General features: G+C 36.0%; 1 protein-coding gene across 2 annotated transcripts in view; it reads right to left on the bottom strand.

The window, feature by feature from the left end:
• Window positions 1–23,569, bottom strand: part of ECT2 (epithelial cell transforming 2) — a 67,151-nt gene that overhangs the window by 27,240 nt on the left and 16,342 nt on the right. For both annotated transcript variants that reach the window (XM_064275482.1, XM_064275483.1), the window contains 6 exons: window positions 20,692–20,828; window positions 11,678–11,797; window positions 4,953–5,021; window positions 3,698–3,808; window positions 2,960–3,056; window positions 1,302–1,383 (listed from right to left, as the gene is read on the bottom strand). In XM_064275482.1, the coding sequence (XP_064131552.1) occupies window positions 1,302–1,383; window positions 2,960–3,056; window positions 3,698–3,808; window positions 4,953–5,021; window positions 11,678–11,797; window positions 20,692–20,828 (616 nt within the window). The remainder of the gene's footprint in view (window positions 1–1,301; window positions 1,384–2,959; window positions 3,057–3,697; window positions 3,809–4,952; window positions 5,022–11,677; window positions 11,798–20,691; window positions 20,829–23,569) is intronic.

The raw sequence follows: 23,569 nt of genomic DNA, 5'->3' as shown, positions 1-23,569 counted from the left end.
AAAAGCAGAATACACGTTCCTCATAAGTGTACATGGAATATACTCCAGAATAGATTATATGCTAACACATAAAAAATAAATTTAAAAGGAATGAAATCTGTATACAAAGTATGTTCTCCAATGTCAATGGAGTGAAATTCCATTTCAAAGAAATTTTGAAAATTCACAGCTATGTGGAATTAAACAATATACTCCTAAATAACCAATGGACCAAGAAGAAATAACAAGGATTATTAGAAAATGCTTTGAGATTAATAAAAAGAAAGACATAACATGCCAAAACTTATAGGACGCATCTAAAGCAATGCTTAAAGAGAAATTTATAACTGTAAAGGCTTATATTAAAAAAAGATCTCAAATCAATAACTCAAACTTCTACCTAAGACACTGGAAAAAGGAAAGCAAACTAAACCTAATGCATGCAGAAGAAAGAAATAATACAGAGTGGAAATTAATGAAATAGAGAATAGAAAAACAGAGAAAAAACAATGCCAATAGTTGCTTCTTTTAAAAGTTCAAGAAAATTGACAAACTTTAACTAGCCTAAACAAGGTGGGGAAGGAGAGAAAACACCAAAATTACTGAAACCAGGAATGAAAAGAGGAAATGTCACTACTGACCTGACACATATAAAAAGAGTAAGAGAACACTATGAACAATTGCATGCCAGCAACCCTACAGGACAGAGCAGAACTGCCCCAGTGTTTCCAAAGGGCGCCTGGTGGATTTGAAATGCCAACCTTTTGTGGTTTCCAGGTAATTTAGAGGTAATGGAAAAATTCCTAAAAAGACACAAACCACAGAAACTGGCTCCAGAGGAAATTTCATTGAGTTGATACTTTTAATGTATCTCTGATCAACCTTACCAATTTAATTCCATGAAATTTAAGGTAGGAAACAAAATGTTTAAAATAAAAGTGAGAAAGTATAATAAACCTTTTCTTTTCATTTCACCATGGTCAAATTCTCAAGTCACGTTTGGGCAGTTCACATGAATATAAAGAACAAAATAAGCTATGACTGGAGATACAAGAAGAAAATAAGTGTATCCTTAATATTTTCAAGTTTCTAAACTATTGTTCCTCTCTGTGCATAACAGTATGATACTTTCAGAGATACATGTGCTTTTGATTAATCAAGGTATTCTTTATTTCTCATCATTAGAAAATAATTTACCTATTATTTTACAAAAATTTGCTGTTGATGTTTTTCTCTTCATTTATAAAAAGTCTAATTGTTCCATCAATTTCATTCTAAATCTACAGAACAATGAGAAAAATAAAATATTTTAATGCACTTACGTCATTACTTCCTTTAGTGAGCCAATAGCTTTTTCTAGAGTGTTTTTGTCAGGATTTTCATCGGTGGTGTGCTTCTTAAGATCTGTAATGATAAAACATTTTTTTCTATGATTAAAAAAAAAATTCAGTGGTTTTCTATCTAAGATTTTAAAAAATGCAGTCCATCTTGATACGTGTAGGCTGACTAATTTTTAAAGATAATATATTTTTACTTAAAAAATTAAGTTTTAAGCAATGTTCCCTTAAGAGTTCTCTTCTTATACATTTATTAAGATTACCATATTTTTTATTGACTAAATTTTCAGAATATGTAACACAAGTTTTCTCACAATGCCTGCTCAATTCTAGTAAAGCTTAGAGACTCCCAGATTCCTCTGCTGAGTGAAAACACATAACCCTCAATTAGCTCAGAAATCATTATATATGCTACACCGTATTTCATATTGGGTGCCCATGGCTCTATCATAGAGTATTTGGTGTCTGCAAAAGCAAATTTTGTTTAGTTGTGAGGTCCAAGAGATACATATACTTCAACTCTTCTTACCTAGATTGCTTACCCTATGCCATCTGTGGCACATTCCCACTAAATCTGCTCTCAATCTAGCACCATATCTACCTAAACTTTGAAGTGGAACAATAGGAAAAAGACTTAGAAATCGAGTTCATTTTAGTTATAACAGCATGGATTTCTGAGTACTTAATGAAACAACTGATGATATATAAATTAGCAAAAAAGCCCCACTATTTTTGGAAACTTCAAGATTGGTTTATACATTGTCTTTATAATCTGTTAAAAAGGGAAGGGAAATCATTTTTTAAGCTAATAATTCTTAACTATATTAGATAATCCTAAAAAGGAAAATTATGAAATTTAGTTATTACTATAATTAATAGACTAAAATATTTTAAAGAAAAAAGCAGATTAAACAGTTTCACAATTAGCTTCCTTATCTGCTATACATACTACTGTAGTTATGGTTTAGGGATCAAAATGTTTTATTACAAGCTTATTTCTGTTTGTAGTTTATTTTTCATATTTAATTTTAAATAATAAAATAAAATCTTGACACTTCGGCAAATATATTCACTAATTTAGTCTGCTAAATGCTTTTTTGACCACAAGCAAAATCTATTCATAAAGATTAACTCTGCTGTAGAACTTCTTTCTACTTATATCTGTAATTTAAGTTCTAGAAAATATGGATCAAGAGAGTTTTGAACAATCTAAGGAAATAGAAGTAAGTATAAGGCCAAGTATACAGAACTTTACTAAAATTCAGAAAAGGACTAAAAAATTGCGACACACGAATATCTTTTCTTGTGATTTTGTCGGTGGACTTGAGTTTATGTACATGTAAATTAATTTTGAGTTAGTGACACACTACAAAATGTAAGACGACTTTAAATGGATAAATAAAAAGCACAATACTAGTCAATATAAATGATATCAAAACAAAGTACTGCAGTCCAGACTGAATTTTTGTGGCACCAGTGATTAAGATTATGTATAAAGCTGTTTTCTTTGTAAAAGAGACATATAAACATTAAAACAGAAGTCTTAAAAAAACCTATGAAAATGGGAATTTCAACATTTTTAGGAACAAAAAAACAATTCCATGAAAATATCTAAAATAGACTGAAAATAAATAAGCAAGTACCATTTAAAAGCAGTGCAACACTGGGTAATCTCTGTACCGGTCGGATGAGAAGTTCAACAAGGCTTTGCCGTCCACATTCTGGTTTAGCTTGATTAATCTGAAAAGAATTAACATACTCAATGATTAAAGAAGGAATTTTTTTTGCAAAGATTAGACATTTTAATCCCTATCATCAGTAACCCTGATAAGAACTAGCAGGATGGGTGGCAGTTACTCTCCAGAAGATTACTGTGGTTGAATAATCTTCAGGGGGCTAAAATGACTTACTCCTCAGCCAAGGGTTAACAACTCAAACAGAAAGTGAGTTCCACCACACATTTTATACATCCCATTTTAAGTTTCTCTAAAGGCTACACAAGTCACAAGAAAAAAAAATTTTTTTAATATTAATTATGCTGATACCTTTGGATAAAGAGAGTAGAGCATTTATTTGGTAACGGGAGAACATCATTAAAGACAAAACAAAAATCTTGCTGGAAATTTTCAGGTGTTTGGAAGCTAAAACATGTACAACTTCTATAACATTCTCATTTGTCCAGCTGCCCCTGCTACCTAATACATCAAATCTTCTGAAGCTAAGCATCACTACCATCCTCCAGTACAGCTAAAATTAACTGTAAGATTAAGGTGTGCTTACATGGATATATTTTTACTCAAGCTATAATTTTATTTTTTATGTTTAATGAAATTCCCTCAGCAATGACTCCCAGGTTTTTATTTGTAAGATATGTACAATACCTTTAGAAAAGCATGAAATCTTGGTTTCTGTTTTTCACATTTAATAATTGTTTCCTTCCTCATTTCAAAGAAGTTTACAAAGGGAGGGTAGGTTTTTACCAAATCCTTTGACTAAAAAAGAGAGAAAAAAAATACTAATTTGTTACTCGCGTCACCTTTACACAATGAAACTTAAAGTCAAATAACAAAATTTACTACTGACATAGTGGATACAAAAGTTTAAATAAGTTTCTTCTCAAGTTAAATACAGAAATTAATTTTATACACTTCTCAGTAAAGAGTGAGTTAACTGCTAAACAAAAAACAATTGGCACACACAGCCTAAAACTTGAGTAAGAAATAAAGAACCAGAAATAAAAGCATATTAAAGCTTATTTTACTGACATAAACATGACAAAGAAAATTTTTAAAATGTCTATAAATATATGCACTCAGAATATAATAATTCAAATAGAGCTTATCTATGCAGAACCCAAGAACATGTAAATTTTTATTGAAAGCTATAAGCCACCACTAAAATATCAATATTATTCAAAAATGCAAGCAAGAAAAGAAAAAATGTCTTGGCTAATTGAGGATACTAACAAGTATCAAAAACATATATGGTAACAGTTTGCATATTTGGCTGTCTCATCCAATCAGAAAAAACATCTAAGAGACTATATGGCAAAGAAGGAAGTTGGGTTTGGGGAGGGGGGGTGTGTGTTAGGCCTCAGAAAACAAAATAAATAAATGCACCTAGATCCAAAGCACTAAAACCTATAAATCCTATTCAAAGGAGGGAACCACAGTACTTCACTCAAAATGAAATTATTTTTATTTTATAAACTTCAGTATGTTTATTTTATAAACTAGTAAAGGAGCAGCTGATTAGAAGCTTCTATATACAGCACACAAAATAAGAGTAAAAAGTGATAACAACTAAAAGAAAAATAAAACTCAACCACACAAATTTCAACAACTACAAAAAACCTGGAGCCATTTATAAAGGGCAAATAACTTAATATATGGCAAATTAATGTCCCTAATGATGATCTTGAGTTATCAAGAAAATATCACATACAGAAAGCATGTTTCAGAAAAGAACACTTGCAATATATTTTACAAACGCAACCATGTCAAAGTTTTAAAAGCTCTCACATTTCAAGGAATAACTTTCATTTATTTATTTGAAAAGTCTCTTGTGTAGGGTATATCATTCTGACAGTCCTTGATGAGATACTTAAACCTGAACACTTAAAAATAAAATACTTACATATTTAAGAAAAATGTCACCAATGCTTTTGCTCTCATCCCAATTGATAATAAGGTCTTCAAGATCATCCTGAAACAATACAAACTGAAACTTTAAAGATTAAACTTGACAGCAATTTATATACTTTCTAATACTTCTGAGACATTTATTTAAAAGTAGCACTTCTCAAAGTGTCTTAGTTTGATGTGCAGAGCAATTATTATCTCACTCTTGTACCTCAGCATGGAATTCGTTTTTTTACTAGGGGGAAAGTATCCTTTGAAAAATAAGAAAATACAAATAACATCAAGTCAATAAGATTAAGCCTAACTTTCCCAATACATGATAGTTCAATACCTTCTCTTATTAACTTTTTGTTATTAATTACAGAAAACTACTTTCAGTCCCAGGGGCACTGGTCGTTTGGTCAGTGGCAGAATTCTTGCCTTTCATGCAGGAGACATGAGTTCAATTCCCAGCCAATACAGCTCGCGCACAGTCGCTACCCATCTGTCAGTGGGGGCTTGCTGTTGCTATGATGCTGAACAGGTTTCAGCAGAGCTGACAGCCTAGGAAAAAAGGCCTAGCGAGCTACTTCCAACAATTAGCCAACAAAAACCCTATGGACCACAAAAGTCTGATTCGCAACCATTCATAGGGATTGTGCAGAACTGCATAAGGCTTCATTCCGTTGTGCATGGGGTCGCCATGAGTCAGGGGCCTACTCAATAGCAGCCAACAATAGCAACACTGAATATTTTAGGCTTGCAGACCATGTGCTTTCTGTCACACATACTTCACTCAGCCTCTGCAGCATGAAGGCAGTCACAGACAATATGTGAATGAATTGAGTGTAGCTATGTTTCAATAAAACTTTCTTCACCAAATCATGCAACAGGCCAGATTTAGCCCTTGGACCATAGTTTTGCCAACATGTAGTCTATAAAATTCCTTAGCAGTCATCCTAAAATATACATTTTTAAAAATTTTACAGGACATTTAAAGATAAAACACAAATCAGGTGAGATCCTAAGAAATGACATACCTTAAATGAAATTATAAAAATGACTTTAAAATAGAAGTCCATCAGTAAGCTCCTATACCAGAGGTTCTCAAAGTATCAACCACAGACCCTGGGTGTTCCTCAATACTCTTTCCGTGGCATCCATGAAATTAAAACTATTAATTATAATGTTAATGCATTACTCGACTTTTTCACTCCAAATCTCTCACAAGTATACACTACAGTTTTCTAGAGGTTATATAATGTGTGATATTGCACAGACTGAATGTAGAAGCAGGTATGAGAATATATTTTTTCTTAAACCAGACATTAAAGAAATACCATTATTTTTACACAAATAATGCATGCCTTCTATGTCTGTTTGCCAATCACTCCCTCCTCCAGCAAGGTATTTTTGTAAGCATGCTATGCTAATTTTTTTATAGCAACATGTAAAAAAAATTTGACATAGCAGCACTTATGAAAATACTTCATAGAAGAAGGAGTGGTTGGCAAACAAACATAGGAGGCTCGCATTATCTGTGTAAAAATATAGCACAAAAATGTAAAATAATGCCACTCTTCTCTTTTCATTATTTTTATTTCAGAAGCTATTTTTTCATAAAGATATGGTATTGATGGTACCATGTAATTGGTTTATTATTATTTTAATTAAATTAGTAAATATCTTTTGAATTGGCTATCCACATGCAAAAAGATTAACTTAAATTCTCACCTTACATTAAAAAAAAAAAAAAAAAAGAGCTCAAAATGGATTACAGACCTAAATGTAAAAGCTAAAATACTATAGCTTTTACAAGAAAACAGTAACCCTGGTGGTGTACTGGTTAAGAGCTATGGCTGCTAACCAAAAGGTAAGCAGTTCAAATCCATCAGGTGCTCCTTGGAAACCCTATGGGGCAGCTCTACTCTGTCCTATAGGGTAGCTATGAGTTCAAATCAACTCATCGTAAACGAGTTTGGGGTTTTTTGGGGGGGGTTTTAAAAGAAAACAGGGGAAAAAGAATTCAAGACCTTGGGTCAGGCAAAGACTTCTTAGATGAGACACCAAAAACACAGTCCATAAGACAAAAAAAATAAATAAATTGGAGTTCACCAAAATTAACTTTGGCACTCAAAAAAACATCATTAAGAAAATGAAAAGACAAGCAACAACAAACTGGGAGAATATATTTGCAAAACATATAGCTGATCAATGACTTATTTCCTGAATTCATAAAGAAGCCTTATTTTTGTGTACTATTAGGTCGATTCCAACTCATAGCAAACCTACAGGACAGAGAAGAACTGTCTCATAGGGTTTCCAAGGCTGTAATCTTTACGGGAGTAGATGACCAGGTCTTTTCTCCTGTGGAGCCACTGGTAGGTTCAAATAACCAATCTTCTGGTCAACATCCAAGCACTTAACCATAGCACGACCAGAGATCCTTTACAACTCAATAATAAGATGACAAACAACCCCAAAAAATGGGCAACAGACCTGAACATATATTTCACTAGAAATGATATAAAAATGGCTAATGAACACATAAAAATATGGTCGACATCATTAGTCATTGGGAAAATTAAAGCCACAGTGAAAAGGCACTTCGCACCCACTAGGATGGCTACAATAATTAAAAAAAAGTAAATTCAGCAATAAAAAGCCAACAAACTACTAACTTGCTACATGACAGAGCTCAAAAAACATGCTAAGACAAATAAGTCAGATAAAAGAGACCACACACTGTAAGACTGCATTTGTATGAAATTTCCAGAAAAGAAAATTCATAAAGACAGAAATTAGAATTACTAGTTACCTGGGGCTGGAGCTAGGAATGGGGATTAACTGTAAATGGGCATGAAGGATCCTACTGGGAGGATAAAAGTATTCTAAAATGGATTTATGGTGATGGTTGCATCACTAGGAAGTCACTGAATCTAAAAGTCATTGAATTGTATATTTAAAATACATTAATTTTATTATATGTAAAATATACCTCAATAATGTGGTTTTAAAAAGTCATGTATTTTTAAAATTAATATTTTTTAATTTCTAATAAAGTAATCAATACTGATAAAAACTACATAAACAAAAGTTCCACAATATATTTTAAGATTGAAAAGGAAACCTGAGAGCAAATAATTTAAGAACCGCTGTCCTATACTAGTGAGCACCAGTGGTGCAGTGGTTAAGCCCTCAGCTGCTAACCAAAAAGTCAGTGATTTGAACCCACCAGCTACTCTGCGGGAAAAAGAGGTGGCAGTCTTTCTTGCCAACCCTATGGGGCAGTTCTACTCTGTCCTATAGGGTCGCTATGAGTTGGAATTGACTCAAAAACAGTGGGTCTTTGGTCTTATACTAGCAGACTCATAAAAGTTGAAATGGGAAGAAAAAACTATCCTCAACAGCATAAAAGTGAAATTCAAAATAGATGGACAAATGGGTCAAATCTTGATCCACCATTTATTAGAAATATTATAAGAAATAGTAGTCAAAAATTAATGAATTATTATTAATCTAATATTTTAGCAATTAAAAATTATTACAAGAATACTAACTTCTTGGTTATGCTGAATAACTGTGGCATTACTCAATATATGGTTGACATTTAAAGTAGAAAAAATGCTATGTGTAACAAAGTTTCTTAATAAACTTTGTTATGCCAACTGGCCTAGATGTCCCCTGAAACATAGGTCAACTGGCATAACAAAGTTTATTAAAAAAATGTTCTGCATTCCACTTTGCTGAGTGGCGTCTGGGGTCTTAAAAGCTAGCAAGCAGCCATCTAAGATGCATCAACTGGTCCCAACCCACCTAGAGCAAAGGAGAAGGAAGAACACCAAAGACACAAGGAAAATATGAGCCCAAGAGACAGAGACTCCATCAGCCTGAGACAAGAACTAGATGGTATCCAGCTACCACCAATCACCGCCCTGACAGGAACACAACAAAGAGTCCCTCACGGAGCAGGAGAAAAGTGGGGTGCAGCACTCAAATTCTGGTAAAAAGATCAGACTTATTAATGGTCTGACTGAGACTCGAGGGACCCCAGAAGACATGCACCCAGACTCTCTGTTGGCCCAAAACTAAAAACATACCCAAAGCCAACTCTTCAGACAAAGATTAGGCTGGACTATAAGACATAAAATGATACTTGTGAACAGTGTGCTTCTCAGCTCAAGTACATACATGAGACTAAACAGGCAGTTTCTGTCCAGAGGCGAGATGAGAAGGCAGAAAGGGACAGAACCTGGCTGAATGGACATGGAAAATACTGGGTAGAAATGAGGAGTGTGTTGTCATATTATAAGGAGACCAACTAGGGTCACATAACAATGTGTGTATAAATTTTTGTATCAGAAACTAACTTGAACTGTAAACTTTCACTTAAAGAACAATTGAAAAAAAAAAAGAAATCAAAAGACGCGTTACTTTGAGGAAATCTGCTGCAAAAGGCCTCTTTGAGACGTTGAAAAGCAGAGATGTCACCTTGAAGACTGGGGCGTGCCTAAACCAAGCCATGGTGTTTCTGGTTGCCTCACATGCATGCAAAAGCTGGACGATGGATGGGGAGGACCGAAGAAGAACTGATGCGTTTGAATTGTGGTGCTGGCAGGGAGTGTTGAATATACCATGGACTGCCAAAAGAGTGAACGGATCTGTCTTAGAGGAAGTGCAGCCGGGGTGCTCCTTGAAAGCAAGGATAGAAGACTGCATTCCGTGTATTTTGGACATGGTGTTGGTGGGGGGGATCAGTCCCTGGAGAAGGACATCATGTTTGGTAAAGTAGAGGACCACTGAGGGGGAGGAGGACCCTCAATGAGGCAGACTGACACAGTGGCTGCAACAATGGACTCAGGCATGGCAGCGATTGTGAGTATGGCGCAGAATCGGGCAGTGTTTCGTTCTGTTGTACATAGGGTCACTATGAGTCAGAACCAGACAGAACTGTTGACAACCCAAGTCAAGGATGGCAGATGGAGGATGTGTTCTGGGCTGTTGTGTTGTTGTTGGGTGTTGTTGTCAAGTTGGTTTCAACTCATAGTGACACTATTATGGCAGAGCAACACTGCCTGGCCCTGTGCCAGCTTCACACTTGTTGTTGTGCATGAGCCTGATAACATGTCCAAAGTTTGGAGGTCCATGCTATGTTCAATATTCTTAACTAACACCACAGTTCAGGGGCATCAGTTCTTCTTTAGTCCTCCTTGCTCACTGTCCAGCTTTTGAGTACATATGAGGCAATTGAAAATACCATGGCTTGGGTCAGGTGCACCTTGGTCCTCGGGGTGACATCTTTGCTTTTTAACACTTTAGGGAGGTTTTTTGCAGCAGATATGCCCAACACACAAAAAAAAAAAGGTTTCAAAATTTTAGAAATATTTGTGTGACTGGATTATGAGTATTTTCCATTTCTCCTGGTTTAACAAAAGTTTGACAGCACACACTGGTTTCATGTTAGAAAAAAACAAACTTTAAAATTTTTTAATGTCTGACTAATCTAAAATTGGCTGAAAAACAAGTATAAGTTGCAGTACTGGTAATTCAACCATACCAAAGAAGCTTAGAGACTTAGCTAACACATGAGAAAGTTAAAGGGTGGCAATCATTTTCAAAGCTTCACTGAATCAAAGAATATGATTTTCTGAATTGAGATTATGATCCTGTATAAAGTGTAACATTTTGTGAAAAAAGGGAGCTTGAACACTCACACTGACTAAATGTTAGACTAACAAATTCAAATTGACCCACAAGTTAGTGGTAGAACACGAATATGAAAACCTATTTGACTTCCCATTCTACACTCACGCCTCAGTGATTCTTAGAAAGCAAAAATATACCAACAATACTTTCCTCTTCAAACGTTCACAACCTTAACTGGAATGGATAAACTAGCCTGAAAATACGTAGCTTTTTTCAAATTTAGAGGTTTAAGATCTCCTTTAACAGCTCCTTCTAGATCTAGAAATTGACTGAAATACGATTTCAATAAAATACGAGCATTTGGTAAAATACAAGCATTTGGTAAATTGCATCATTTCATAGGTCTTTTATATTTTGTTTATAATGTGCACTGAAATCAAAAGCAATTCAGTGTATTTGTTTGAAAATATTCTATAATTCAAATTAGCCTTTTTTATTGGAATATGGAATAAACATTAATATGTGTTGTTTTGAGGAGAAATTGATAAATTTTGCTCAAGTACTTCATAAGAGAAAATAAAGCTAAATTATTTTTTAAAAGTTCAGCTAAATCTGCCCAAAAAGTACTTTAAGAGACTGATACCTGGAAACCATGGACCCTTGGTCAAAAGAAAATCATTAAAAAGAGGATAGCACTCTCTTTTATGATTTTGGCATTTATCTGCCCAGAAATAAATGAATTAAATGACCTCTAAGTCCCTTCTAGCTTCACAGTTTTTAAATAAACTAAAGCAAAACAAAAACAAGCAACCGAAAGGCAACAATAGTAGAAAAATAATACTAGGAGACACACATTTCTATAGAAAAGACTTGGTAAGGTCTTAATTTCTCATCGTCAGGATTAATCTAACTTAAAAAATAGGCAAACGATAAACATTAATAAGGCACGGGAGCAAAGATACAAACGATTCAAAGGAACAAATGAGTAAAGATGTTACAGGTACAAAACTTAGCTGGCTAATCTGAAGTGCCTAAAAACAAAATCATACACAATCCCAAAAGAGTTACTATCAATTTCAACACATACAAATTTACCTTTATCTTACTGTGTACATCAAAGATATCTGGGATGCTACCAAAAATAGTCTTAATCTCTTCCGGTACAAGGATAGGCCCACCACGTTGCCCTTCCTCTTCTAATGGAACCTGAAATAACTAAAAGAGAAAAAATGCTAATTTAAGTAAATGTGGGGAAAGGAAAAAAAAATGTTTACTAGCGATGGTTGTTAAGGGAGAGACAAAATGTCAGCAGAAAAGAAAAAAAGTAACGAGCACATACTTCTTAAATTTTAAGACACTCCTTTTTTTCTCATACATTTTCTAGTACATGTAAATAAATAACAAACACATCATAAACAAATTATTTTATAATGTTAGACGCTAATAAAATTTACAACACAGTTCTATATATCAACCATTAAAATTGTTAGTATGATGCAAGAGTAATTTCTACTTTTTATTCAAGTTACTAAGGAAGAAAGCAACAACCAATTGGTTATTTTAGAACATTTATTTCAGTAGAAATGTTTTAGAAATTGCAAGGTAGAAACTTCATTGAAGTAAAAGAGGCTGGATTTGAAGCAAGACCTTTGCGTCCTGGCTCCTTTTCTTACTAGCCACTTGAATATGAGAAAATCAATTAGTCTCTCTCAACCTAATTCCTTTTACTTATAAAATGTGAAAATAAGCCCTGTCTTAAGGTCCTTATCTTTATTTCAAAATATTATTTTACAATTTTATTTCATTTTTAATAGCTTTTCTGAGACATAATTGACATTCAATAAACTGTACATAGTTAAAGTGTATAATTTGATCATTTTGACATATGCATACATCAGTGACACCATCACCACAATCAAGATCTGAACATATCTGTCAGTCCAGGTTTCTCCATAATCCTTTGCAATCTCATGCTCCCACTTTTATCACAGGCTAACTACTGATCTGTTTTTTGTCATTATTAGTTTGGATTTTCTAGAATTTCATATAAATGAAATCATACAGTATGTACTTTTTTGTCTAGTTTATTTCACTCAATGTAATTATTTTGAGATTTATCCATGTTATTTTTTTTTATCTAAAGAAAAAAATTCTTAGAACTAATAAGTAACTTTAGTAAGGTCACAAGATACAAAGTCAACAAGCGCACATACACACATACATACACACACACCAGTAATGTACAAATGGAAACCAAAATAGAAAAAGCAGTATCATTTACCATTTTTAAAAAATGTATTACTTAGGTATAAATATTAATAAACCAAATTCAGGATCTATATGCCGAAAACTACAAAATGCTAATTAAAGAAACCAAGGAAGCCCTAAATAAATGAAGACATATCATGGTTATGGATTAAAAGATTCAATATAGTAAAAATGTTAATTCTCTCCAAAATTGATTTTTAGATTTAATGCAATGCCAATCAAACTTCCAGGACTTTTTGTAGATACAGAAAACTTGATTCTAAAAATATATACAAAAAGGCAAAGGAACTTTTTACTATAATCGGCAGTAATCAAGATTATATGGTACTGGTGAGGGGAGAAACAAACACAGATCAACAGAATGAAGTTGACAAATGAACCCATATAAACATGGCCAAGTGATTTTTGACAAAGATGCAAAAGCAGTTCAAAGTAGAAAGACGGTCTTTCAGCAAATGATATTTGAACATCATTTGCCATAGGCAAAAAAGTGAACCTTTAACCTAACTGGATCATAGACCTAAATGTAAAGCCTAAAGTTATGAAAATTTTGGAAGAAAACGTAGGAGACAATTTTTGTAACTTAAAGCTTTTCACCAACATAAACGATGACTATACACATGTACCTCGCCAGATGGAATACACAGGAATCAAATCGACTACATTTGTGGAAAGAGACTATGGAAAAGCTCAATATCACCAGTCAGAACAAGGCCAGGGGCTGGCTATGGATTAGACCATCAATAACTCATATGCAAGTTCAAGTAGTAACTGAAGAAAATTAGAACAAGTCCACGAGAGCCAAAGTTTGATCTTGAGTATACCCATTGCCGTCAAGTCAATTCCAACTCATAGCGACCTTAAAGGACAGAACAGAACTGCCCCATAGAGTTTCCAAAGAGCACCTGGTGGATTTGAACTGCTGACCTTTTGGTTAGCAGCCATAGCTATGGCACCAGAGTTTCCAGTCTTGAGTATATCCCACCTGAATTTAGATACCATCTCAAGAATAGATTTGACACGTTGAACACTAATGCCCAAAGACCAGACAAGTTGTGGAATGATATCAAGGACATAACACATGAAGAAAGCAAGAGGTCAGTAAAAAGACCGGAGAGAAAGAAAAGACCTAAATGGATGTCAGAAGAGACTCTGAAACTTGCTCTTGAACATCAAGTAGCTAAAGCAAAAGGAAAAAATGAAGTAAAGCAGCTGAACAGAAGATTTCAGAGGGCAGCTCGAGAAGACAAAGTATTATGATGACATGTGCAAAGACAAAGATAGAAAACCAAAAGGGAAGAACGTGCTCAGCATTTCTCAAGCTGAAAAGAACTGAAGAAAAAATTCAAGCCTCTAGTTGCGATACTGAAGGATTCTATAGGGAAAATATTAAACGATGCAGGAAGCATCAAAAGAAGACAGAAGAGATACATAGGGTCACTATACCAAAAAGAATTGGTCAACATTCAACCATTTCAGAAGGTAACATACGATCAGGAACCAATGATACTGAAGGAAGAAGTCCAAGCTGCACTGAAGGCATTGGCGAAAAACAAAATTCCAGGAATTGACGGAATGCCCCTTGAGATGTTTCAACAAACAGATGCAGCAATGGAAGTGCTCACTCGTCTATGCCAAGAATTTGGAAAACAGCTACCTGGCCAACTGACTGCAAGAGGTCCTTATTTATGCCTATTCTAAGAAAGGTGATCCAACAGAATGCAGAAATTATCAAACAGTATCATTAATTTCACATGCAAGCAAAATATGGCCAAAGATCATTCAAAAGCAGCTGCAACAATATATTGATGAGGAAGTGCCAGAAACTCAAGCCAGATTTAGAAGACGACATGGAACCAGGGATATCATCGCTGATGTCAGATGGATCCTGGCTGAAAGCAGAGAATAACCGGAAAGATGCTTACCTGTGTTTTATTGACTATGCTACAGCATTTGACTGCGTGGATCATAACAAATTATGGATAACATTGTGGAGAATGGCAGTTCTGGAACACTTTAACTGTGCTCATAAGGAATCCGTACACGGATCAAGAGACAGTCATTCGAACAGAACAAGAGGATACTGCACGGTTTAAAGTCAGGAAAGGTATGTGTCAGGTTTGTATGCTTTCACTATACCTATTCATTCTGTATGCTGAGCAAATAATCCAAGAAGCTGGACTATATGAAGAACCGGGCATCGGGATTACAGGAAGACTCATTAACAGCCTGCATTATGCAGATGACACAGCCTTGCTTGCTGAAAGTGAGGAGGACTTGAAGCACTTACTAATGAAGATCAAAGACCACAGCCCGCAGTATGGATTACACCTCAATATGAAGGAAACAAAAATTCTCAAACTGAACCGATAAACACCATGATAAACAGAGAAAAGATTGAGATTGTCAAGAATTTCATTTTACTTGGATCCACAATCAACACCCATGGGAGCAGCAGTCAAGAAATCAAAAGATATACTGCATTGGGCAAACTGGCTGCAAAAGACCTCTTTAAAGTGTTGGAAAGCAAAGACGTCACCTTGAGGACTAAGGTGCACCTGACCCAAGCCATGGTTTTTCAATCCCCTCATATGTGCATGCGAAAGCTGGACAATGAATAAGGAAGGCCAAAGAAGAACTGACGCCTTTGAATTGTGGCGTTACAGAAGAATATTGAATATACCATGGACTGCCAAAAGAATCAACAAATCTATCTTGGAAGAAGTACAACCAGAATGCTCCTTAGAAGCAAGGATGGCGAGACTATGTCTCACATACTTTGGACACGTTATCGGGGTAGTCAGTTCCTAGTCAAGGACATTATGCTTGGTAAAGTAGAAGGTCAGCGAAAAAGAGGAAGACCCTCAACAGATGGATTGACACAGTGGCTGCAACAATAGGCTCAAGCACAGCAACGACCGTGAGGTTGGCGCAGGACCAGGCAGTGCTTCGTTCTGTTGTGCATAGGGTCGCTGTGAGTTGGAACCAGCGTGACGGCACCTAACAACAACAAGCTTAGGCAAGGACATTACGCCATAAGCATTATGTATATAAGAAAGAAATATAAATTGGACTTTGTCAAAATTAGAAATTTCTTCACAGAAAACACTGTTAAAAGAATGAAAAGGCCCATTATAGACTGGGAGAAAATATTTGCAAATCACATGTCTTGCAAAGGACTAGTTTCTAAAATATATAAAGTACTCTCAAAAGTTAACAGGAAGAAAACAAACAACCCAATATAAAAAATGGGCAAAAAACTTCCAACAGTTATTTCAACAAAGAAGATATACAGATGGCAAATAAGGGCAAGAACAGAATATCAGTAGCCACTGAGGAAATGAAAATTAAAGTCATGTTGAGATACAACTACACAGCTACCAGAATGGCTGAAATAAAACAAAGTGGTAATATCCAGTGCTGGTGAGAATGGTGAGCAACTAGAATGCTCATGCATTGCTTGTGGGAATAGTATCGCCTCTCTGGAAAAAGGTTTGACAATTTCTTATAAAATTAAACATAATTTACCATATGATCCCGTCATCACACTCTTGGGTGTTTACCCAAGAGAAGTGAAAACAACCCAAATATCCTTTAATGAGTCAATAAACTGTTACATCCATACAATGGAATACTACTCAACAACAGGAAGGATCAAACTATCAATATACACGACTTGGATAAATCTAAAAGGCAACCTCAGGATGTTACATATTATATAGTTCATTTATATGATATTCTCAAGGAAGAAAAAAATTATAGTGATGGGGAAACCAGTAGTTATAAGAGGCTGGAGTGGGGAAATGGTGTGACTATAAAGGAAAAGCATGAGGGAGTTTTTTGGGGGTGGAAATATTCTGTATCTTGATTGTGGCAGCGGTTACACAAATCCTTACATGTGTTAAAATTTATAGAACTACATAGCCGAAAGTATGGTCATCCTCAAATTATATACCCAATAAGATGTAACTTTGGAGCCCTGGTGGCGCAGCGGTTAAGCGCCCAGCTGCTAACTGAAAGGTCAGCAATTCGAACCCACCAAGCTGTTTCACGGGAGATAGATGTGGCAGTCTGCTTCCATAAAGATTTACAGCTTTGGGAGCCATGAGGGGCAGTTCCATTCTGTTGTATAGGGTCGCTATGAGTCGGAATTGACTCGATGGGAACGGGTTTAAAAGATGTAACATCATTTCACACCAACCAGAGCAGGAAAAAAAAAAATTAAAGATCATTTTTAATGATCTGAAAATGTGGAACAACTGGAATTATTATACACTGCTGGTAGGAGTATATAACGGTAACACTGCGTAATTTATCGTCACCTAAGAGACTTGATAATGCACGTAGCCCGTGACTCAGCAATTTCAGGTTTTTAATCAAAAAAAACCACCTGCTAATGTTCTTAAGCATCACTGTTAGTAAAAAAGAAAAACTAAAACTGGAAATAACCTGGATGTTCATTTAAAACAGTTAAATAAACTGTGAAATATTCAATATTCATACAAGAAAAAGAATTACATTACAGTGTAAGGACAGATCTCAAGAATATTTCTATCAAGTGAAAAAAGCAAATCAATAAAAAACATATACAACAGGGTTACATTTATATATTGTTTGCTTTCTTAGAAATATGTGGTAGATCTATAAAGGACATAATAATCACAAAATTCCAGATAGTGATAATCTCTGAGAGAAAAAAAAAAAGGCTGGGAATGGGGGGGAAAAAAATCAATAGAGGTTTCAAAGACATTTGTAATCATTTATAAACACTCTTAGTCAACATTTAATTAAAAATTCTAAATAAAAATATTCAGACAACCAAAATAAATCAAGGCTTATTAAAACCTCTCAGTTGTCTTAAGACATGTTGAGCAATGCTAAAACTGTTCTACTGTGTTTGCTTTAATCCCCCACATAAAATTAAATAGTCAAAAACTATTGACTCTTTTCAGTATTTCTCATTTACTTTTTATTTTCATGGATACTGTTCTCTGAAGTTCAGATCCTCAAAATCTCTCACCAGGACTGCTGAAGTAGCCACCAAATTGGTCTCCTTGTCTCCACTATTTCCCATCTCCAATGCCTCCCTGAAAGGGAATCACGGTATCTTTCGAGAATGAAAGATGATGCCATAGATCCTCCTTCGTCATAAATTTTTCTATAGCCTACAGATGACACAGCACACTATTCAAGGGCCTTCTCTAATCTGGTCTCACCCACCACACACCAGCCGTTGCTGTGGAGTTAATTCTGACTCATAGTGATCGTACAGGTAAGAGCAGAACTGCCCCATTGGGTTTCCAAGGAGCGGCTGGTGGATTCGAACTGCCAACCTTTTGGTTAGCAGCTGAGGGCTCCTGGTCTAGGCAGTCTTATCGTAACTCTCACTGTATGTGAAATCTTCTTCCATCCCCCGGAACTGACCCTTAAGCTTTAGCCTCTCTACTCATATCTTGAATGATACATATTTTTAATTGTCCATATTGTTTGCCCTATCTCAAATACACTTCCCACTCATATTCCTTATATGTACCAATCACATCTGTACTTTAAAATTTACTTCAATTGTCATCTTTGAGGCTTTTTCCAAAGTACCAAACCAAAAAACCAAACCCGCTGCCATTGAGTTGATTCAATCCCGTCTCACAGTGACCCTTCCAACACACAACCCATTGAAAATTTCAGCACGATGCCTTCCTTAAAACTAAAGAGTAGTAAAACTCTCAACTCACAAATTTCCTAATTCTTTAACTAAAGCTCATATGATGTTCATAACCTTCCGTTTTATAATGACTTGTGTATGTTTTACCTCTTCCAGTCTCAGGTTCTTTAAAACAGAAATCCTCTTCAACATCTAACACGGTATTCTGCATTAGTAGGCACACAAGTATTACATGGGATACTAAATAAAGAAGCTGCTGGCTATTCATTTAACTTTGGAACTAAGTTAAAATTAAGTTATTTTAAATCCAATTCCAAAAAAACTACAACAGTCCTAAAATAAAGCCTAAAGAAAACACTATCATAAATTTAGGCCACAATCTTTCAAAAGAAATCTTTGATGAGTTTATACTAAGCAAAGTGATTGAAACTTTGTCTCTAGTCTTAAGATTTCCCAGGGTTTTTAAAACTAGTTTTAGCGAATTTAATTGATATGTAAACTAGTGTTCTGAAAATTCAGTGGGTTTTTACCATGGCCTGAAAAGGATTTACATTTCTAGGTAATAAATGCTACCCAGGTACATGCATAGTGTATGCCAAAAGGATTTTCTGCTATGCAACCACATTTTGGCTCACTATACAAACTTCAACAATGATAAAGAACAGTAAGGAATCTGTGAACATCTCACAACATGGATGAATCTGGAGGGTATTATCCCAAGCAAAACAAGTCAATCACTAAAGGAAAATATTGTATGAAACCACTCTTATAAAAACCCAAGAAAAGGTTTACACACAGAAAAAAACAATCTTCGACGGTTATGAGGGAGGGGAAATTACTAACTAGATAATAGACAACTGTTCACTTTGGTGAAAGGAAAGACACCACACAATGTAAGGAATCAGTACAACTTGACCAACCCAAAGCCACAGAAGCTTCCTAGAGACATCCAAACACCTTCAGGGACCTAGTTGCTGGGGCTGAGGGCTGGGAATCATGGTCTCAGGGGACATCTAGGTCAATTGGCAGAACACAGTTCATAAAGAAAATGTTCTACATCCTACTGTGGTGAGTAGCGGCCCGGGTCCTAAAAGCTTGCAAGTGGCCATCTAAAATACATCTATTGGTCCCATCACATTTGGAGCAAAATGAAAACGAAGAAAATCAAAGACATAAGTAAAATATCAGTCCAAACCACAACCTACACCAGCCTGAGTATGGAATTAGATGGTGCCCAGCTACCACAACCAACCATTCTGACAGGGATCACAATAGAGGGTTCTGGACAGAGCTAGTGAAAAATGCAGAACAAAATTCAAATTCACAAAAAAAGACCAGACTTACTAGTCTGACAGAGACTGGAGGAACCCTGAGACTATGGCCCTCAGACACCCTGCTAACTCAGAACTGAAGCCACTCCTGAAGTCCACCTTTCAGCCAAAGATTAGACAAGCCTATAAAACAAGCAACAACACACGTGAGGAATATGCTCCTTACTCTCCTATACTTCAATGAAGTATAGGAGACCAAACGGGCAACACCTATCCAAAAGCAAAGACAAGAAGGTACAAAGAGACAGGAAAACTGGGTGAACGGACACAGGGTGTAAAGGGAAAGGGGGAGAGTGCCGAAAACATTGCCTGGGTCTCAACCAACGTCACAAAATTATTTGAGTATAAATTTTTTAATGAGAAACTAATTTGCGCTGTGAACCTTCACCTAAAACACAATCTAAAAAAAAAATTTAGGACACCACCCCCCCCACACCAAAATCATTATAACCCAAAAATGGTACTATTTATATCAAATAATCTCCTTGATTGCCTAAAACAAGTTGATAAAAAGAAGATACTACTACAATTACGGCATGCCCTGGTGTCCTTAAATAAAGAGACAGAGAAAGGGATACAGAGGAAAGGTACCCATGTAAAGATGGAGGCAGAGATTGGAGTGATGTATTTACAATCCTAAACCCTGATGGTGTAGTGGTTAAGAGCTACGGCTGCTAACCAAAAGGTCAGCAGTTCGAATCCAGTTTTGGTCATTTGGTCATACATCTTTTTTTTTTATCTATATTCAAATCCTATGCGTATATGATTTTCTTGTAAAAAATATTTTCAACTTTTTACTTAGGAACATATTAGAACACAGATCATTCTGAAACCAAACTCACACTTACCTGAATAATTGTCGCCAATATATTTACATAATTACTCTCAGTCTGATAGAGCTCTTTTGCAACTTGCCACCTGGCTGACTGCTTTGGGGGAACAGGGGTGGAATTTTTTGAAGACTTAGTACAAGATTTTGGTGTTTCTGAAAGGTAAGAAGGAAGAATGATAAATGAAAGCCAGATATAAGAACCAAAATTTATACAGAATTAACAGGGAGGGAGGGGAATACTCATGCTTATAAATATACTATCTTATAGATTTTTATTGTAAAATTACCTCATAGGATATAAGTCCAGAAAAACACGATGGTAAAAAGTATTATTAACTTCAAATTGATAGACATCACTAAATGGCTTCTACTCTTCAAAATAAAATCCTTACAACTGGACCAATAAGCAACATCATGATAAGGAAAACATTGAAGTTGTTAAAGATTTCATTTCACTTGGATACACAACACCCGTGGAAGCAGCAGCCATGAAATCAATCTATTGCATTGTGCAAATTGGCTGCAAAGAAGACCTCTTTAAAGTGTTGAAAAGCAAAGATGTCACTTAGAGGACTAAGTTTCACCTGACCTAAGCCATGATATTTTAATCGTCTCATACGCATGCGAAAGCTGGACAATGAATAAGGAAGACCGAAGAAGAAGTGATGCCTTAGAATTATGGTATTGGCAAAGAACTGCGAGAAGAATTAACAGATCTGTCTTGGAAGAAGTACAATCAGAGTGCTCCTTGGAAGCAAGGATAGTGAGATTTTGTCTCACATGTTATCGGCAGGCACCAGTCCCTGGAGAAAGACATCATGCTTGGTAGAGTTGAGGGTCGGTGAAAAAGAGGAAGACCCTCAATGAGATGGACTGACACAGTGCTACAACAATGGGCTCAAACATAGCAACAACTGTGACGATGGCACAGGACCAGGCAGTGGTTTGCTCCGTTGTACGTAGGGTCACCATGAGTCGGAATCAACTTGACAGTACCTAACAACAGTCTTCAAAAATGTCAAGGTCATTCTTACAGGTTGAATTTTGTCCCCTAAAAAGGTATATTGAAGTCCTAACCCCAGGAACCCATGAATGTGACTTATTTGGAAATAGGGTCTTTGAAGATATTAGTTAACATGAGGTCATACTGGAATAGTGTGGGCCTAATCCAATGACTGGTGTCCTTAAATAAAGAGACAGAGAAAGGGATACAGAGGAAAGGTACCCATGTAAAGATGGAGGCAGAGATTGGAGTGATGTATTTACAATCCTAAACCCTGATGGTGTAGTGGTTAAGAGCTACGGCTGCTAACCAAAAGGTCAGCAGTTCGAATCCACAAGACGCTCCTTGGAAACCCTGTGGGGCAGTTCTACTCTGTCCTACAGGGTCACTATGAGTCCAAATTGACTCAACAGCAGTGGATTTGGGTTTTTTTTTTTTGGGGGGGGTGGGTCTTTACAACCCCAGGAATACCAAGGAACCACCAGAAGTTAGGAAGCAAGAAAAGATCTGCTCCTAAAGCCTTCATAGAGCATGACCCTGCCAACACCTTGATTTTAGACTTCTAGCCTCCAGAACTATGAGACAATAAATTTCTGTTGTTTTAAGCCACCCAGTTCGTGGTACTTTGTTGCAGTAGCCTAGGAAACTAATATAGTTATTAAAGGCAAAAAGACTGAGGGACTGTTCCAGATGACAGGAGACTAGAAGGAGAGAACATTACAACATATGATCCTGGATTGGATCCTAGACCAAAAAAATCACTTTTTTCTTTATTTTCTTATGTGGTCCTCTTAACAAATGTATGGCTGTCTCACAGGACCTGGATATGTCTCTACATACACTGAAGTTAAGGGAGTGTGGAGATGAAGACGTCATTGAAGGATCCAGTTGGCTACATAGGCAGTGCCTCAAAGAATAGAATTACCTTGGTGAAGTCATCAATTCTGGATCTAGTGGTGATTTTCAGCCTTGCAAATTCAAAAATCAAAATTGGCCAATGCACCCCAAAACTAAATAGATCAACTTCAGGTAAATTGACTCACCCTAACCAGCACTGGTGGCACAGCGGTTAAAGTAATCAACTGCTAACCAAAAGGTAGGCAATTCAAAACCACCAGGGGCTCCTCAGGAAAAGATGTTGCGATACGCTTCCATAGAGACTCACAGCTTTGGAAACCCTGTGGGGACGCTATGAGTCGAAATCAACTCGATGGTAGTGGGTTTGATTTTGGTTTAACCAAATACAGGAAAAACTGATCTTCACTCTAAGATGCTGCTTCATTAATTTAAAATGAAAAATTTAAGAGCGACTCCATGAACAGTCAAATCATAATCGAACCTACCCCTACTTCTCTAATACCCTTCTGTTTTCTTCTGTTGTTGTTAGGTACCATTGAGTCAGTTCCAACTCAGTGACCCCATGCACAACAGAATGAAACATTGACTGACTGGTCCTGCACCATCCTCACAGTCGTCACTGTGTTTGAGCCCATTGTTATAGTCACTGTGTCAATCCATCTTGTTGAGGGTCTTCCTCTTTTTTACTGACCCTCTACTTTATCAAGTAGGGACTGGTCCCTCCTGATAACATGCCTAAAATAAGCAACATGAAGTCTTATTATCCTTGCTTCTAAGGAGTACTCTGGCTGTACTTTTTCCAAAACAGAATCTGTTTTCTTTGGGGGTTCATTTTCTTCCTCCTGTCCCCTAAACTGTACATTCAACCTTTAGTCCTTTATGATCAGCTCTTACCATCCCACACCCTTGTTATTATCACAGAACTAGTAAACTCTCAGATCTACTTATCTAATGATGAGACTTCTCTCAAGCTCCTATTCAACCCTTTCAAATGCCTTCTGGGTATGTCTACCTTAATGTAACCTGGACTTTT

This window comes from Loxodonta africana, chromosome 23 (genome assembly GCF_030014295.1).
Source record: "Loxodonta africana isolate mLoxAfr1 chromosome 23, mLoxAfr1.hap2, whole genome shotgun sequence".
In the NCBI taxonomy this organism is placed as follows: Eukaryota; Metazoa; Chordata; class Mammalia; order Proboscidea; family Elephantidae; genus Loxodonta; species Loxodonta africana.
Note: the sequence above shows the minus strand (reverse complement) of the source record. Positions and strands in the feature narration are given on the sequence as shown.